Source organism: Oncorhynchus mykiss, chromosome 25, assembly GCF_013265735.2.
Source record: "Oncorhynchus mykiss isolate Arlee chromosome 25, USDA_OmykA_1.1, whole genome shotgun sequence".
Taxonomy (NCBI): domain Eukaryota; kingdom Metazoa; phylum Chordata; class Actinopteri; order Salmoniformes; family Salmonidae; genus Oncorhynchus; species Oncorhynchus mykiss.
The window spans coordinates 14,564,275-14,584,778 of NC_048589.1; the positions used below are offsets into that span (position 1 = coordinate 14,564,275).

A 20,504-nucleotide genomic window follows, 5' to 3' on the forward strand; every position below is an offset into this window, starting at 1 on the left:
TGCGGGGAGAGACAGAAAGACGTGCATTAAAGACACATTAAGCAAGTGCAACAACAATTGGGAAAGAAATACACACACACACACACACACACACACACACACACACACACACACACAAGTTTACTAGAGCTTTGAGTCACTGCCAACCTGCCATTGAGAGGAAGATGGCTGCAGGTACAAAGGCAGGTAAAGTCAGGCCTCTGAAAACAGCAGTCCATTTCAAAGCACCGCAGACACACAGTTTAAACCATGCTGCCATGTTGCCACCTTGATGCCAAATTAAAAGGTTGTTATTTTGAGTTACAAGTACCTGTCACACACAGACAGCACCGTGCCTTCCTGACTCAACCAAACTCCTACCTAAACCTCCCAGGCAGAATGTGAACTGTGATTATAATGGAAGTGATCCACATTACATGTACATTTCAGGAAGTAAGCATTCCCTTTGAGCCCTGGCATGATTAGCTACTCTTTCAGACTGCTTCTGCTGCCTATTTAAACACAACCTATTACACAGAGGAGAGGGAGGGAGGCAATCCAAACTCTGCTGCTGAGTTGAGTTGGTCTGTGAATAAGTGATACTGTGGGCACATGGATAATAGCATCCTATGAGACCTCCATTAGGAACTTGAGTGACTGTGTGAGGACTTGGAGCTGACAAGATGGAGAGGACCATTATAATGGAGTCCAATGTGTCAGAGCTGTTACCAGGCTGACTGCTTCAGACACCACTCAGTAGTGTTACCAGGCTGACTGCTTCAGACACCACTCAGTAGTGTTACCAGGCCGACTGCTTCAGACACCACTCAGTACTGTTACCAGGCTGACTGCTTCAGACACCACTCAGTAGTGTTACCAGGCCGGCTGTTCAGACACCACTCAGTAGTGTTACCAGGCTGACTACGTCAGACACCACTCAGTAGTGTTACCAGGCTGACTGTTCAGACACCTCTCAGTAGTGTTACCAGGCCGACTGCTTCAGACACCACTCAGTAGTGTTACCAGGCTGACTGCTTCAGACATCACTCAGTACTGTTACCAGACTGACTGCTTCAGACACCACTCAGTAGTGTTACCAGGCTGACTGTTCAGACACCACTCAGTAGTGTTACCAGGCTGACTGTTCAGACACCTCTCAGTAGTGTTACCAGGCCGACTGCTTCAGACACCACTCAGTAGTGTTACCAGGCTGACTACTTCAGACACCACTCAGTAGTGTTACCAGGCTGACTGTTCAGACACCACTCAGTAGTGTTACCAGGCTGACTGTTCAGACACCCCTCAGTAGTGTTACCAGGCTGACTGCTTCAGACACCACTCAGTAGTGTTACCAGGCTGACTGCTTCAGACACCACTCAGTACTCTTACCAGGCTGACTGTTCAGACACCACTCAGTAGTGTTACCAGGCTGACTGTTCAGACACCACTCAGTAGTGTTACCAGGCCGACTGCTTCAGACACCTCTCAGTAGTGTTACCAGGCTGACTGTTCAGACACCACTCGGTAGTGTTACCAGGCTGACTGTTCAGACACCACTCAGTAGTGTTACCAGGCTGACTGTTCAGACACCACTCAGTAGTGTTACCAGGCTGACTGTTCAGACACCCCTCAGTAGTGTTACCAGGCTGACTGTTCAGACACCCCTCAGTAGTGTTACCAGGCTGACTGTTCAGACACCCCTCAGTAGTGTTACCAGGCTGACTGTTCAGACACCTCTCAGTAGTGTTACCAGGCTGACTGTTCAGACACCCCTCAGTAGTGTTACCAGGCTGACTGTTCAGACACCTCTCAGTAGTGTTACCAGGCTGACTGTTCAGACACCCCTCAGTAGTGTTACCAGGCTGACTGTTCAGACACCACTCAGTAGTGTTACCAGGCTGACTGTTCAGACACCACTCAGTAGTGTTACCAGGCTGACTGTTCAGACACCACTCAGTAGTGTTACCAGGCTGACTGTTCAGACACCCCTCAGTAGTGTTACCAGGCCGACTGTTCAGAGCTTTAAACTGTTGTGTAAATACTCTATATTTGGAACACGAATCAAATACACATCACATCTGCAGTTTAAATCTCCATGCTACAAGCTATGTCAAGATGATCGAGAATTTGCATGCTGTATCTGGGAACTGGGAGAGAAGCTTATGGAAGAGAGAAAAACAGAGAATGTTATGAGGAGGTAATAGTGGATGAAGGGAGCTGGGTAGAGTAGGAGAGGAAGACAGGAGTTGGCAGGGCCTCTCCTCACAGCCATGTGTTCTGTGTCGAGGAGGTTGAGAAGACCCCTAGGCAAGTCACGGAATCTCAGGCAGGCCAGACAGAAAGAGAAGAAGCCTAGAGAGAGCAGGCTCACTGCTCGTGTGGAAGAGAGAAGCAAATCCTCCTGCTTCTTCCTCCACTGCCTCGGGGAGTGGCCTGTTTTTTTCTGCCACAGTCAGAATGACAGACAGAGGGGATAGGAGAGACTGCACTGCAGGTGGGTGGAGAAGGATGGATAGAGGGAGCTAGAGAAGGAATCCGAGAAAGTTGTTGTTCAGTGGGTACATGCAGCTCCATCCTCCCCACAACAGAACACGCCACGGTGGGTGATTCACACAGTGAGTTATGAAACGTTCTGTTCTCATGTTCTATCATCTATCTTCCTCGGCTCTGCTAGGCGTTAATGAGCCCATAAATCCCTGGCCATATGGGAACCGTCTCTGGGTACAGGACAGGAGAACGCAACAGGAGGGAGACAGTGGCTCTGTGGAGGCTGAGCAGTGATTACTGAGGCTCTGGCGGGCCTGGAGCGGAGGCTGAGAGGCCCATGGTTGATCGGTCGGAACACCCTAGCAGTAGATAGCTCTATTAAACATTCCTATGGAGGGATGTCCGTGTGACATGACACAGCTTTTAGCTATGTGTACATGCAGAGCACACAAACACAAAGGGACAAAGAAATATGTCCAATATGTATCCAAGATGGCGTAGCAGTGGGATGTCTGTTTTGATTGTCCCGTCCCGTGTATATACACTGCTCAAAAAAATAAAGGGAACACTAAAATAACACATCCTAGATCTGAATGAATGAAATATTCTTATTAAATACTTTTTTCTTAACATAGTTGAATGTGCTGACAACAAAATCACACAAAAATGATCAATGGAAATCAAATTTATCAACCCATGGAGGTCTGGATTTGGAGTCACTCAATATAAAAGTGGAAAACCACACTACAGGCTGATCCAACTTTGATGTAATGTCCTTAAAACAAGTCAAAATGAGGCTCAGTAGTGTGTGTGGCCTCCATGTGCCTGTATGACCTCCCTACAACGCCTGGGCATGCTCCTGATGAGGTGGCGGATGGTCTCCTGAGGGATCTCCTCCCAGACTTGGACTAAAGCATCCGCCAACTCCTGGACAGTCTGTGGTGCAACGTGGCGTTGGTGGATGGAGTGAGACATGATGTCCCAGATGTGCTCAATTGGATTAATGTCTGGGGAACGGGCGGGCCAGTCCATAGCATTAATGCCTTCCTCTTGCAGGACCTGCTGACACACTCCAGCCACATGAGGTCTAGCATTGTCTTGCATTAGGAGGAACCCAGGGCCAACCGCACCAGCATATGGTCTCACAAGGGGTCTGAGGATCTCATCTCGGTACCTAATGGCAGTCAGGCTACCTCTGGCGAGCACATGGAGGGCTGTACGGCCCCCCAAAGAAATGCCACCCCACACCATGACTGACCCACCGCCAAACCGGTCATGCTGGAGGATGTTGCAGGCAGCAGAACGTTCTCCACGGCATCTCCAGACTCTGTCACGTCTGTCACATGTGCCCAGTGTGAACCTGCTTTCATCTGTGAAGAGCACAGGGCGCCAGTGGCGAATTTGCCAATCTTGGTGTTCTCTGGCAAATGCCAAACTTCCTGCACGGTGTTGGGCTGTAAGCACAACCCCCACCTGTGGACGTCAGGCCCTCATACCACCCTCATGGAGTCTGTTTCTGACCATTTGAGCAGACACATGCACATTTGTGGCTTGCTGGAGGTCATTTTGCAGAGCTCTGGCAGTGCTCCTCCTGCTCCTCCTTGCACAAATGCGGAGGTAGCGGTCCTGCTGCTGGGTTGTTGCCCTCCTACGGCCTCCTCCACGTCTCCTGATGTACTGGCCTGTCTCCTGGTAGCGCCTCTATGCTCTGGACACTACGCTGACAGACACAGCAAACCTTCTTGCCACAGCTCGCATTGATGTGCCATCCTGGATGAGCTGCACTACCTGAGCCACTTGTGTGGGTTGTAGACTCCGTCTCATGCTACCACTAGAGTGAAAGCACCTCCAGCTTTCAAAAGTGACCAAAACATCAGCCAGGAAGCATAGGAACTGAGAAGTGGTCTGTGGTCACCACCTGCAGAACCACTCCTTTATTGGGGGTGTCTATAATTTCCACCTGTTGTCTATTCCATTTGCACAACAGCATGTGAAATTTATTGTCAATCAGTGTTGCTTCCTAAGTGGACAGTTTGATTTCACAGTGTGATTGACTTGGAGTTACATTGTGTTGTTTAAGTGTTCCCTTTATTTTTTTGAGCAGTGTATATAGTTTTTCTTCATATACATTTATTTATTACAATTTCCATCTACAGACTGAACATGCTCTCCTGCAACCCGCCTCAACTAATGTGGTACGGATCTGCTATTTTTATACTTTAGAACCAGAACCTCCTACTAGCTACTAGCTAGTAGTCAGTTAGCCACTGCTAGCGGTCATTACCGTTAACTCCGACATCTGCCAGCCTCAGCCCGGTCAATTCCTGCCAGTCTGCACAGCGCGATATCAACCCAGAGCATATTGGACTGCTTTTTCTCTACCACATCTCTGGATTCCTACCGCAAGATCTGAACCTTTACTCCGGATCATCGCAGCTAGCTAGCTGCTATCCGAGTGGCTACTCCTGGCTAACGTCTCTGTCCCAAAGCAAGCACCTGGAGCTAGCCTCGAGCTAGGCCCATCTCCCGGCCTGCTAGCTGTCTGAATCGCCGTGCCTCAAGCTCGCCTAGCTACTCACTGGACCCTATGAACACTTGGCTACACGTGCCTCACCCTAATGTCAATATGCCTCGTCTATTGCTGTTTTGGTTATTGATTTATTTCTTATTTAACTGTACAGCCTCCAGCCCTGCTCAATATGCCTTAGCTAGCCCTTTTGTTCCACCCCCCACACATGCGGTGACCTCACCTGGCTTAAATTGTGCCTCCAGAGACAAAACCTCTCTCATCATCACGCAATGCCTAGGCTTTTCGGGGCGGCAGGGTAGCCTAGTGGTTACAGCATTGGACTAGTAACCGGAAGGTTGCGAGTTCAAACCCCCGAGCTGACAAGGTACAAATCTGTCGTTCTGCCCCTGAACAGGCAGTTAACCCACTGTTCCTAGGCCGTCATTGAAAATAAGAATTTGTTCTTAACTGACTTGTCTAGTTAAATAAAGGTAAAATTACCCCCACTGTTCTCACATCCTACCATACCCTTGTACATTATGCCTTGAATCTATTCTTCCGCGCCCAGAAATCTGCTCCTTTTACTCCCTGTTCCGAACGCATTAACCTTTTAACCTTTAGCTGTACTCTTATCCTACTCCTCCTCTGTTCCTCTGGTGATGTAGAGGTTAACCCAGGCCATGCAGCCCCCAGCATCACTCCCATTCCCCAGGCGCTCTCGTTTGTTCTGTAACCGTAAAAGCATTGGTTTCATGCATATTAACTTTAGAAGCATCCTCGCTAAGCTTGTTTTATTCACTGCTTTAGCACACTCCGCCAACCCTGATGTCCTAGCCGTGTCTGAATCCTGGCTTAGGAAGGCCACCAAAAATCCCTAACTATAACATTTTCCGACAAGATAGAACTGCCAAAGGGGGCGGAGTTGCAATCTACTGCAGAGAGAGTTCTGTCATACTATACAGGTCGGTGCCCAAACAACTCGAGCTTCTACTTTTAAAAATCAACCTTTCCAGAAATAAAGTCTCTCACCATTGCCGCTTGTTATAGACCCCCTTCAGCCCCCAGCTGTGCCCTAGACACCGTATGTGAATTGATCAACCCCCATCTATCTTCAGAGTTCGTACTGTTAGGTGACCTAAACTGGGACATGCTTAACACCCTGGAGGTCCTACAATCTAAGCTAGATGCCCTCAATCTCCCCCAAATGATCAAGGAACCTACCAGGCACAACCCTAAATCCATAACCATGGGCAACCTCTAAGATATCATCCTGACAAAATTGCCCTCCTGTCTTCAACCAGGATCTCAGCGATCACTGCCTGCATGTGTAATGGGTTCGCGGTCAAACAACCCCCCCTCATCACTGTCAAACGCTCCCTGAAACACTTCAGCGAGCAGGCCTTTCTGATCGACCTGGCCCAGGTATCCTGGAAGGATATTGACCTCATCCCGTCAGTAGAGGATGCCTGGTAGTTCTTAAGTAGTGCATTCCTCTCCATCTTAAATAATCATGCCCCATTATGCCCCATTACATTCAAAAAATGTAGAACTAAGAACAGATATAGCCCTTGGTTCACTCCAGACTTGACTGCCCTTGAACAGCACAAATCATCCTGTGGCATTCTGCATTAGCATCGAATTATCCCCGCGATATGCAACTTTTCAGGGAAGTCAGGAACCAATACACACAGTCAGTTAGAAAAGCTAAGGCTAGCTTTTTCAAACAGAAATGTGCATCCTGTGCACTAATTCCAAAAAGTTTTGGGACACAGTAAAGTCCATGGAGAATAAAAGCACCTCCTCCCAGCTGCCCACTGCACTGAGGATAGGAAGCTCTGTCACCATTGATAAATCTACGATAAATCGATCATTTCAAAAAGCATTTTTTCTACGGCTGGCCACGCTTTCCACCTGGCTACCCCTACCCCGGTCAACATCTGTTATAGACCTATATCCTTCCTGCCATGCCTTTTTTAAATCTTTGAAAGCCAAGATAATAAACAGATCACCGACCATTTTGAAACCCACCGTACCTTCTCCACTATGCAATCTGGTTTCCGAGATGATCATGGTTGCACCTCAGCCACGGTCAAGGTCCTAAACAATATCATAACCGCCATCGATAAAAGACAGTACTGTGCAGCTGTCTTCATGGACCTGGCCAAGGCTTCCGACACTGTCAATCACCACATTCTTATCAGCAGACTCAACAGCCTTGGCTTCTCAAATGACTGCCTCGCCTGGTTCACCAACTACTTCTCAGACAGAGTTCAGTGTGTCAAATCGGAGGGCCTGTTGATCAGACTTCTGGCAGTCTATGGGGGTGCCACAGGGTTAAATTCTCAGGCCAACTCTTTTCCCTGTATACATCAATGATGTCGCTCTTGCTGCTGGTGATTCTCTGATCCACCTTTACGCAGACGACACCATTCTGTATACATCTGGCCCTTCTTTGGACACGGTGTTAACAAACCTCCAAACGAGCTTCAATGCCATACAACACTCCTTCCGTGGCCTCCAACTGCTCTTAAAGGCTAGTAAAAAAATTTAAAAAAAAAAAAAATATATATTAAATTTAGAATCGGCTTCCTATTTCGCAACAAAGCATCCTTCACTCATGCTGCCAAACATACCCTTGTAAAATGGACTATCCTACCGATCCTTGACTTCAGTGATGTAATTTACAAAATAGCCTCCAACACTCTACTCAGCAAACTGGATGTAGTCTATCACAGTGCCATCCGTTTTGTCACCAAAGCCCCATATACTACGCACCAATATGACCTGTATGCTCTCGTTGGCTGGACCTCACTACATATTTGTCGCCAAACCCACTGGCTCCAGGTCATCTATAAGTCTTTGCTAGGTAAAGCCCAGCCTGGTCTCAGCTCACTGGTCACCATAGCAACACCCACCCGTAGCGCACGCTCCAGCAGGTATATTGCACTGGTCATCCACAAAACCAACACTTCCTTTGGCCACCTTTCCTTCCAGTTCTCTGCTGCCAATGACTGGAACGAATTGCAAAAATCACTGAAGCTGGAGTCATATCTCCCTCTCTAACTTTAAGCATCAGCTGTTAGAGCAGCTTACCAATCACTGTACCTGTACACAGCCAATCTGTAAATAGCACATCCAACTACCTCATCCCCATATTATTACTTACCCTCATGCTCTTTTGCAACCCAGTATCTCTACTTGCACATCATCATCTGCACATCTATCACTCCAGTATTAATGCGAATTATTTCGCCTCTATGGCCTATTTATTGCCTACCTCCCTACTCTTCTACATTTGCACACACAGTACATAGATTTTTCGATTTTTCTTTTCTATTGTGTTATTGACTGTGCGTTTGTTTATGTGTAACTCTGTGTTTTTGTCGTTGCTTTGTCTTGGCCAGGTTGCAGTTGTAAATGAGAACTTGATCTCAACTGGCCTACCTGGTTAAATAAAGGTGAAAAAATATATATATATATATGCACACATAAGCAAACACACCCACTTCTCCTTCAGTCCGCACACCGTCCCAGAATGTGTGCGGTCCTAACAAGATGACTCACCGACACAGTTGTCACAAAGGCTGCAGTGAGAGGCACGCGGTGGTCTGAAGATCTTACAGGTGAAGCAGTACTTGAGCTTGACCGTCTGCCCATTGATGACCACCTCTCTCGTCCTGGGGGGCGGCCGGTAACCCGAACTGGAACCGTTGGCTACGTCTGTCAGGGAGACGAAGTGGGTATCATTAGCCTCAAATCACATGGTTATTCAATTTGGCAAACAATACGCTGCAATCCTAGCCTCATTCATTGTCATGCCAAATTATGCTTTTGAAGAGTTGGCTAGTTACACAGTATGGGAGGAGGGTAGTACTATCCAGCACAGAGCTGGCACTGTGGAGCGGTACAGGAACCAAAATGAAGTCAATTTGGAACTGTGACTGTCAAGTAGACCTATTGGTTCGTATAGTTCGTATAGTACTGGTCATGATAAAAGCAGGAGTGAAAAGCCTTTTCAAATATGTTGTTCATTCATGTCTGGCTCTGGAAGCAGAAAGAGCCAGAGAAGTCTAACTGCTCAGCACCTTCTCTCATGACGTCACACGGACTGTTCTAACCTGCTCAGAGCAACATGCCCTTCTCTCTGCTCTCTGGTCGCAATGAATGTTTCAGCAAACTGGTTGTTTTCTCTGAAGAAACGCATGCTTTTCCCCTCAGAGTGGTGTCAAACAGCTTTCTAACAGAGAGGATGATTGACATGATGAGGGGAGATGTTGTTGGGCGGATGATTATGGTAATTTCAAAAGCATAAACGGTATAACCAATTCCCCATTACTCCCATGCTCGTTTCTATAGCTCTCTCTTGTGTGTGTGTGTGTGTGTGTGTGTGTGTGTGTGTGCGTGTGTGTGTGTGTAGATCATGGTGTGCCTCTGAGCCCAGTGGCAGAGCTGGAGTGGTGTGTATGTGTACACAACTCAACAGGAAAAGCACATCTCTTTTCAGCCCATGTTCAGTGCGATCAACGCAGCCTCATCATCCTCTCCTCCTCTCCACAGAACGAGGGATAGAGTCAAACACGGAGTGAGTGAATGAGCAGAAGGAGAATTAGTATCTCAACATCCATCAAAGAGCCCTTCCAACAAAGAGAGTAGAAAGCCCAGAAGAAGTTGCTGAGCTGAACTGCATACCATTCATACGCCGTGTGGTACAATCACACACACTCAATAAAGCTCAATAAAGAGCTCAGTAAAGAGAGCCCGCTCATCATTATTCTATTGAAACACTGGCGGATAATATTCTAAAGAACTCCTGTCATTCTCCACTAGGGTTATTGTGTTGACGTCTGTAAAATAAAATAAAATGATGCACACGCATCGGTGGCCAGAAGGCGTGCTTTATTAGGATTCTGAACGGTCAGATAGCTAGCAACAATGACAAGCTGCCAGGTGGGGAATCATAGGTGGCTCGTTTCAGTTTGTATTTTATTATTGATACCATGTCTTTGTGTCATGTCTATGCTAATATGGCAAAAAATAACTAGCTAGCTAACCGAATCAAATGTTATTTGTCACATGCGCCGAATACAACAGTGAAATGCTTACTTACAAGCCCTTAACCAACAATGCAGTTAAGAAAAAAAAGGAGAAAAAAAAAGAAGTAACAAACGATTAAAGAGCAGCAGTAAAATAACAATAGCGAGGCTATATACAGGAGGTACCAGTACAGAGTCAATGTGCGGGGTACCGGTTAGTCGAGGTAATTGAGGTAATATGTACATGTAGGTAGAGTTATTAAAGTGACTATGCATAGATAATAAATGGAGAGTAGCAGCATAAAAGAGGGGGCAATGCTTTGAGAGGGAGGTTGTTGTCCTGGCACCAAACGGCCAGGTCTCTGACCTCCCTATAGGCTGTCTTGTCATTGTCAGTGATCAGGCCTACCACTGTTGTGTCATCGGCAAACTTAATGATGGTCTTGGGAGTCGTGCCTGGCCATGCAGTCATGAAAAAAACGGGAGTACAGGAAGGGATTGAGCACGCACCCCTGAGGGGCCCCGTGTTGAGGATCAGTGTGGTGTATGTGTTGTTACCTAACCTTACCACCTGGGGGCGACCCATCAGGAAGTCCAGGATCCAGTTGCAGAGGGAGGTGTTTAGTCCCAGGGTCCTAGGCTTAGTGATGAGCTTTGATGGCAGTATGGTGTTGAACGCTGAGCTGTAGTCAATGAATAGCATTCTCACATAGGTGTTCCTTTTGTCCAGGTGTGAAAGGACAGTGTGGAGTGCAATAGAGATTGCATCATCTATGGATCTGTTGGGGTGGTATGCAAATTGGAGTAGGTCTAGGGTTTCTGGGATAATGGTGTTGATGTGAGCCATGACCAGCCTTTCAAAGCACTTCATGGCTACAGACGTGAGTGCTACGGGTCGGTAGTCATTTAGGCAGGTTACCTTAGTAACTAAGGTGGTCTGCTTGAAACATGTTGGTATTACACTCAGACAGGGAGAGGTTGAAAATGTCAGTGAAGACACTTGCCAGTTGGTCACAGCACGCTCGGAGTACACGTCCTGGTAATCTGTCTGGCCCTGCGGCCTTGTGAATATTGACCTGTTTAAAGATCTTACTCACATGCATGTTTCATGCATGTTTCAGTGTTGCTTGCCTCAAAGCGAGCATAGAAGTAATTTAGCTCGTCTGGTAGGCTTGTGTCACTGGGCAGCTCGCAGCTGTGCTTCCCTTTGTAGTCGTAACAATTTGCAAGCCCTAACACATCCGATGAGCGTTAGAGCTGGTGTAGTACGATTCAATCTTAGTATGTATTCCTGTATTGACACTTTTCCTGTTTGATGGTTCTTCGGACAGCATAGCGGGATTTCTTATAAGCTTCCGGGTTAGAGTCCCGCTCCTTGAAAGCGGCCGATCTACCCTTTAGCTCAGTGCGGATGTTTCCTGTAATCCATGGCTTCTGGTATGTACGTACGGTCACTGTGGGGACAACGTCATCGATGCCCTTATTGATGAAGCCAGTGACTGATGTGGTGTACTCCTCAATGCCATCGGAAGAATCCCGAAACATATTCCAGTATGTGCTAGCTAAACAGTCCTGTAGCTTAGCATCTGCTTCATCTGACCACTTTCTTATTGACCGAGTCACTGGTGCTTCCTCCTTTAGGTTTTGCTTGTAAGCAGGAATCAGGAGGATATAATTATGATCAGATTTGACAAATGGAGGGCAAGCTTTGTACGAGTCTCTGTGTGTGGAGTAAAGGTGTTCTAGAGTTTTTTCCACTCTGGTTGCACATTGAACATGCTGATAGAAATTAGGTAAAACTGATTATTTTTCCTGCATTGAAGTCCCCGGACACTAGGAGAGCCGTATACAGCTCATTGAGTGTGGTCTTTGTGCCAGCATCTGTTTGTGGTGGTATGTAGACAGCTACGAAAAATACAGATAAAAACTATAAGTAAATAGTGTGGTCTACAGCTTATCATGAGATACTCTACCTCAGGTGAGCAAAACCGCGAGACTTCCTTAAATTTCGTGCACCAGTTGTTGTTTACAAATATACATAGACCGACACCCCTTGTCTTACCAGAGGCCGCTATTCTATCCTGACGAAAAAGCTTAAAACCCACCAGCTGTATGTTATTTATGTCGTCGTTCAGCCACGACTCGGTGAAGCATAAGTCATTACAGTTTTTAATGTCCCGTTGGTAGGATATACGTGATCGTATAACCAACAACTGTAAAGTAATGATGTATTTGAGAGACAAGTGCTTATTGTACAAATGTATTTATGTTTTAAATAAAGATTTGGAGACAAAAATATACACTGAGTGTACAAAACATTAAGAACACCTGCTCTTTCCATGACAGACTGACCAAGTCGATCCAGGTGAAAGCTATGATCACTTATTGATCCACTTCAATCAATGTAAATAAAGGGGAGGAGACAGGTTAAAACATTATTTTTAAGCCTTGAGACATGGATAGTGTGTGTGCCATTCAGAGGATGAATGGGCAAGACAAAATATTTAAAGTGCCTTTGAACTGGGTATGGTAGTAGGTGCCAGGCGCAACGATTTGTGTCAAGAACTGCAAAGCTGCTGGGTTTTTCATTATCAACAGTTTCCTGTGTGTATCAAGAACAATCCACCACCCAAAGGACATCTAGCCAACTTGACAAAACCGTGTGAAGAATGCTGGAATGCTTTAGACACCTTGTAGAGGCCATGTCCCGAAGAATTGAAGCTGATCTGAGGGGGGGTGCAACTCAATATTAGGAAAGTGTTCTTAATGTTTGGTATACTCAATGTAGTTTACATGTTGTCAACAGTCTAAGCCAACCGCGTCCATTTGAGGCAATCAAGTCGCCTCTAAAATGAGAAAAGCATTGCAGCATAATGATTATGAAAGTCACATCTAGCCTCACAAACATTAAAATCTCCCTAGTGCTCTGTGAGCACATCACCATCGTCTGTGAAGAACAACTAATTAAATGTTCATGGAATGACTGGGCAAGGAGACAACTGCTACCAATTCTCACATTCATTACTCTTTCCTTTCAGTCAACTAGACCACCAGCATCAACTGGAAAACCACTGGCCAGCTACCACTGTATCAACATGTACTGTAAGATGAAAGATGAACCTACAAACAAGGACAGCTAACAGTAAGTATAGCTGTGAGGTCAACCATGCGGTAGGATTTTAACAGTGAGGAGGCATACGAGGAAGATGTGGTTTATCTTGCCCAGGTTGAGGCTTTTACTAACAAACATGAAGATACTAAGCAGGCGACTGTACAAGTATTTACAAAAACAAATAAAACAGGACGATGAACAAAAGTAGGCCTAATCAACTCATAAGAAAACCCAGGCTCAACAATTGCCTGTTAACCCGTTACCCGTCTGAGGTGCTCCCTTCAGCTCCGCTCTCAGACACAACTTCTAGTTGACTGTATGTTCACACTACAGACTAGATGTCGACCGATTAGGATTTTTCAACGCCGATATCGATTATTGGAGGTCCAAAAAAGATTTTAAATCGGTAACATACATACACACACACACACATAAAATGCTTTTTTATCTGCTATATATACATTGCTCAAAAAAATAAAGGGAACACTCAACACAATGTAACTCCAAGTCAATCACTTCTGTGAAATCAAACTGTCCACTTAGGAAGCAACACTGATTGACAATACATTTCACATGCTGTTGTGCAAATGGAATAGACAACAGGTGGAAATTATAGGCAATTAGCAAGACACAGACCACTTCTCAGTTCCTATGCTTCCTGGCTGATGTTTTGGTCACTTTTGAATGCTGTCGGTGCTTTCACTCTAGTGGTAGCATGAGACAGAGTCTACAACCCACACAAGTGGTTCAGGTAGTGCAGCTCATCCAGGATGGCACATCAATGCGAGCTGTGGCAAGAAGGTTTGCTGTGTCTGTCAGCGTAGTGTCCAGAGCATGGAGGCGCTACCAGAAGACAGGCCAGTACATCAGGAGATGTGGAGGAGGCCGTAGGAGGGCAACAACCCAGCAGCAGGACCGCTACCTCCGCCTTTGTGCAAGGAGGAGGAGCACTGCCAGAGCCCTGCAAAATGACCTCCAGCAGGCCACAAATGTGCATGTGTCTGCTCAAACGGTCAGAAACAGACTCCATGAGGGTGGTATGAGGGCCCGACGTCCACAGGTGGGGGTTGTCCTTACAGCCCAACACCGTAGTGTGGTTTTCCACTTTAATTTTGAGTGTGACTCCAGACCGCCATGGGTTGGATAAATTTGATTTCCATTGATAATTTTTGTGTGATTTTGTTGTCAGCACATTCAACTAGGTAAAGAAAAAAGTATTTAATAAGAATATTTCATTCATTCAGATCTAGGATGTGTTATTTTAGTGTTCCCTTTATTTTTTTTAGCAGTATATATATATATATATATATATATATATATATATGTGACAATTACAACAATACTGAATGAACAATGAACACTTATTTTAACTTAATATAATACATAAAATCTATACACCTTTGACTGTTGGATGTTCTTATAGGCATTTTACTATTGCCAGCCTAATCTCGGGAGTTGATAGGCTTGAAGTCATAAACTGCGCTGTGCTTCAAGCATTGCTAAGAGCTGCTGGCAAAACGCAGTAGTGCTGTTTGAATTAATGCTCATGAGCCTGCTGCTGCCTACTACAGCTCAGTCAGACTGCTCTATCAAATATCAAATCATGGACTTAATTATAATATAGTAAACACAGAAATACGAGGTCATTAATATGGTCAAATCCGGAAACTATCATTTCGAAAACAAAACAATTATTCTTTCAGTGAAATACAGAACTGCTCCGTATTTTATCGAACGGGTGGCAACCCTAAGTCTAAATATTGCTTTTACATTGCACAAACTTCAATGTTATGTCCTAATCATGTAAAAAAAAAAATGCAAATTAGCTCACAGTTCGCAACGAGCCAGGTGGCCCAAACTGTTGCATATACCCTGACTCTGCTTGCCCTGTACGCAAGATAAGTGACACAATTTCCCTAGTTAATATTGCCTGCTAACATTCATTTATTTTAACCAAATATGCAGGTTTAAAAATATATATACTTCTGTGTATTATTTTAAGAAAGGCATTGATGTTTAGGGTTAGGTACATTTTTAGAGAATGCGCTTCTTTAAAATCATCACCCGTTGGGCGAAGTTGAAGTAGGCTGTGATTTGATGATAAAATAACAGGCACCGCATTGATTATATGCAACGCAGGATTATATGCAACCTCTACTTCAGACGCCCCCAAGAAACGTGCAGAATATTCCAGATTTCACATTTTGGATCTAGGCCAGTTTGGATCTAGGATGGGGGCTGAAAGGAGGACGGTAGTGATAAGAGGGGTTGATGAGGGCAGTGGTACAGCTAACCAGCACACAGAGAGGCATACAGTAGGAGCGACTCAAGGAGGATTCAATGTCGGCCAAAGCGTCTGCCAGGCACAGGCCCATCTCGCCGGGGTATAAAGAGAATGTAATTGCTATCCTGCAGGGATAGGGAGGTGAAAGGTAGAGGATGAGAACAGGGCATGAGCAGATGGACCTTCACTCACTGACAACACAACAGAACACTTACCTCAGGCTTAATAAGACCATGACCTGAGACACCGGACTTAAGATTCTGGACTTTAAACGACACAAAGAGAAGGGTAGCCTACATACAAGTGCTTACTTCTGAAAGTCAAGTCAACATCACAATAGGCTATTATTAGGTCCATTATTTTCACACCCCTGGGGAGAAAGCCAAACACTCCAGACCCCATCTCATCTTGACAGGCCATCCCTCCATATTTCAGACTGTGTGTGTGTGTGTGTGTGTGTGTGTGTGTGTGTCAGCCACACTCAGGTCAGACTGTTCTCTCTTCAGGGGGCTCCAGGGCTTGGCACCACTCAGGCAACGGTCCCAACGAGCCCCCGTAAGACTGTCAATCTGGATAAGTTTGTCAGTCTGGAGTTGTGTGCCCTAAGCAGTTGGTGCCAACTTAAATCCTCAGGGAGACTGCTTTAAAAGGAGACCATCTATATGGTGGATGCCTTCTATGACTGTGCCTTTCACATCAGTGCAGATGAGGGACAAGGAGAAGACACCCTGCTATTTGTGACTATGTATGAGCATTCTCTGTACAGGACAGGAAGTCCCAGCAGCTGCTGTTGGTTCCTGTACGTCTGTCTGCATGGTGAGAGGTAATGAGGCCGATGGGCCCCACAGGGAGACCAGGACAACACAGACAGACACTTTCCCTGAGTTAGCACTCTCTCTGCCTCTCAGACACATGCAGAGGCATACTGTACAGTGGTCCGTGTGTGTGTGTGTGTCCAGTATGCAGAGGCATACAGAAGGTAGGTGGCCATCAGTAACTGCAGAGGCCAACCCAGGCCACTAATTGCTCGACAAGTTATGCTTTTCTTTCTCTCTTTGTCTGGACCCATTTGGTAAAATTCAACTGGCTGCAATTACTGTCCCAGCAGCAGCAGCTCTATTCATGTGCCATGCGGCTCCATCTACAAGGCCTCATCACACAGCCCTTTATCTCCCCGTCAGGGGGACCAATCATAATCCTCCAGACAAGCCAATAAAAGACCTGAGAGACCAGAAACCATCTCCCAGAGGAAACCAATGCTGTCTGGACAAAAAGGGATTGAAATTCATGGAGAAACATCAGGTAGGGTAGGTTTTGATAAAATGTTGTTTGAGTGTGTGTGTGTAATGGGGGGGGGGGGGGTACTGTCTGAGTATGTGTGTGCGTGCGTGCTGATTACATAACTCCTGTCCTGGATGTTGAGTCTTCCGCAGACAGATAAACTGTTATTTGTGGGGCACTTTCTCTTCAGTGGGTAACAAAAGTGGGTTTCCAAATGGTGATAACACTGAGCATCTGCTATGACACACACATATACTTCCTATTGCCCCAGGCTGCAGGCACACACCCTAGGCTAACAATCCAGGCCTTATTTCTAACCAAATGTTGCAATTGCGATTAGACTTGCGATTTAGAGCAACACTTGGGTGAGCTGTTGGAATCATGGAAATATAATTATTATTCTAATTCTATAGTTAGAATATAATATTGGGCACTTTGAATACAGTGTTGTTTGACAAGACATCAAATTAAAATGCTAGGGCCTCCCGGGTGGCACAGTGGTTAAGGGCGCTGTATTGCAGCGACAGCTATGCCACCAGAGACTCTGGGTTCGCGCCCAGGCTCTTTCGTAAACGGCTACGACCGGGAGGTCCGTGGGGCGACGCACAATTGGCCTAGCGTCATCCGGGTTAGGGAGGGCTTGGCCGGTAGGGAAATCCTTGTCTCATCGCACACCAGCTACTCCTGTGGCGGGCCGGGCGCAGTGCGCGCTAACCAAGGTTTCCAGGTGCACGGTGTTTCCTCCGACACATTGGTGCGGCTGGCTTCCGGGTTGGATGCGCGCTGTGTTAAAGAAGCATTGCGGCTTGGTTGGGTATCGGAGGACGCATGACTTTCAACCTTCGTCTCTCCCGAGCCAGTACGGGAGTTGTAGCGATGAGACAAGATAGTAGCTACTAAACAATTGGATACCACGAAATTGGGGAGAAAACGGGGTAAAAAAAAATAAACAATTCAAATGCCAGAGGGGTGTTATTGTGACAGGGTAGGAACCAAAGTGTTGATAAGTGTTTCCTATGGGACTCTTAGCTCTTAGCTATTTCATGCAGGTAAAATATTCTTACTTTGTGTATTCCTCTTTGATTTAGCAAATACTGTTGCACAAACTGGTATTGGATAGTGGCTGGATGGATAACTGGCTGGATAGCTAATTATGTTTGTTCTGACTCCGTACATTTATTTGCTAGCTAACTAGCGATTAGTATTAGCTGCTAACACAATTTCGGCCCAAGTTGCTAACAAAAGACAAACTAGCCGTTTGCAGATGTGAAACACAAACTAATATTGTAATTATAGAACGCTAGTGGATTTATATTAAGAAGCAAAGTGAAACCCGCATCGTTGTCATCAACATTGTTGCATGTGCAGACTGAATGCAAGTGTGTTGTGGTCGAGGAACAACAAATGCGCTCCTTGAGTGACAGCGGGCGGGGCTAGGTCTGTGTGGAACGCGGCATGGAGAGAGAGAGAGCGGAGAGGGATGACTCAAGTAGCGAACTATAAAAATGGACGTTACACACGGCGTATCACATTTAACAAACCAAACATTCAAATACCGTTATAGAAGGTCAAGTAAAAACCCAAACCGGTCCCTGCATCAATACTGGTATATCATAAAATACGGTATACCGCCCAGCCCTAGGGCACTGGGACACAGATTGCAGTGTGTGTGTGTCAACCTCACTCTTATATCCAACTGCCATTGTAAAATTAAATGGATAAAAAAAAGGATTGGAGAGATTACAGTTCATGTTTTCCATAAAAAGATTACACAGGGAAAAGTGCTACAATTAAATGAGATGAACTTTCCTGAAGTGAAAACACAGCTCTGTAAAGTAGGTCTGAGTTACTGAGCAAAAGGCCTTTTCTCTGGACTGTTTTGAAATCATTACTCAGCCCCAAGGGTTCACTGATCTCTCTGCTCCCGGCTGACTATGATGAACATCCTGATATTCATTTCCACCCTCTCTAGCTTCGTTAGTTACTAGTGAAAAACTAAGGGAGGTTTCAGTTCAGTCCATTTCTGGGGAACTGGCTTTGATGTGGCCATAACGCATAGCCAGACACTGACATTAAAGTCTCGAAGGCACTTACCGATCGACCAAGACAGGAGTACTATTTGGTTGCCTGAAGATTGTGAACACTTGTCCGAAAATGTAAATGAGCTATTTACACGCACAAGTGTCATATGTTTCCTGCCTTTCACCTACACATTATGGAGGAACCCGAAAGATCAGTACTGGAATTATTCAAATTTTGGTTAGCAGTAAAAAAAATATATAAATTCACTTGCCCCAGGCAATAGGGCATCCGTGTCAATCCCTGCAGGCCTATACTCCTCCTTTCCCCCCATTTTGTCAACATTGCAGGCTTACAGCCTGACTAATCTCAAGTGATAGGACTGGTGGAAGCATTATGATAGAAACCTGCACAAGTCTGTCAGATCCAAGAAATCGTTAAGTAGGACTGACAGAAAGTGCACAGTTAAAATATTCACATTGTGTGGTGTGTGAGTAATGAAGGTCTGTGTTGGAGCATTTCCAATGAAGATTTGCCCCAGTGTTAAACCCAAAAGGTTCAGACTCTCCACCCATCTACACGGGCCGGCATCCGTGACTCACTGAGCCATGAGTGACAGCGGACCTGCTCTGACTTGGAGCCAAGTTTTTTTTAGCTTTCATTTACATAACAATGGCTAACTGTGAACTTTACCACCTTCTCACAAAGCAACAGTCTTGAATGATGCAAAGGCTGTTGATTCTGCTCGCCACAAGTCTTCAGTGTCGCACTCCTGATGGAAGCACCATAACACCAGAGCTAACATTAACATAAAACACCGGCGGCCCACTGGTGTAAGGGTAAGTCTCAATAGAAAAGCACCAAACTGTGGCCCAGAACTCTGGTGCAGATGGGGAAACAGTAGGGTCCCAACAGAGCCAGTGCCAGCTGACTGTAGTTAATTGGGTAATGGAGTGGGAATGGGGTCAGAGTTACCGAACCACCTGTTACACTTCACCCCCCTTTGACCTCCTCCTCCTCCCATCCACGTCACCGGACCAATGCCTAGGCTTTACAGGCTAACAGTCTTAACTCAGTTTGTCACGTTACCCTTATGACGACTACCCTTGTCAGAGACTTGAAACTACAACGTGTAGGGCCTCCCGGGAAGCGCAGTGGTTAAGGGCGCTGTACTGCAGCGCCAGCTGTGCGCCCAGGCTCTGTCGTAACCGGTCGCGACCGGGAGGTCCGTGGGGCGACGCACAATTGGCCTAGCGTCGTCCGGGTTAGGGAGAGTTTGGCCGGCAGTGATATCCTTGTCTTATCGTGCACAAGGGGCTCCTGTTGGGGACCGGGTGCAGTGTACACTGACCAGGTCGTCAGGTGTACGGTGTTTCCTCCGACAAGTTGGTGCGGCTGGCTTCCGGGTTGGATGTGCGTTGTGTCAAGAAGCAGTGCGGCTTGGTTGGGTTGTGTTTCGGAGGGCGCATGGCTCTCGACCTTCGCCTCTCCCGAGTCCGTACTGGAGTTGCAGCGATGAGACAAAACTGTAACTACTACCAATTGGATACCACAAAATTATATATATATAAAATATATATTTTAACAGGTTTAAAAATATATACAGTGCCTTGCGAAAGTATTCGGCCCCCTTGAACTTTGCGACCTTTTGCCACATTTCAGGCTTCAAACATAAAGATATAAAACTGTATTTTTTTGTGAAGAATCAACAACAAGTGGGACACAATCATGAAGTGGAACGACATTTATTGGATATTTCAAACTTTTTTAACAAATCAAAAACTGAAAAATTGGGCGTGC

General features: G+C 45.9%; 1 protein-coding gene across 4 annotated transcripts in view; it reads right to left on the reverse strand.

The window, feature by feature from the left end:
• LOC110505399 (probable palmitoyltransferase ZDHHC14) overlaps nt 1-20,504 on the reverse strand; it is a 101,411-nt gene that overhangs the window by 22,248 nt on the left and 58,659 nt on the right. For all 4 annotated transcript variants that reach the window (XM_021584596.2, XM_021584595.2, XM_021584594.2 and 1 more), the window contains one exon: nt 8,540-8,695. In XM_021584596.2, coding sequence (XP_021440271.2) covers nt 8,540-8,695 — 156 coding nt within the window. The remainder of the gene's footprint in view (nt 1-8,539; nt 8,696-20,504) is intronic.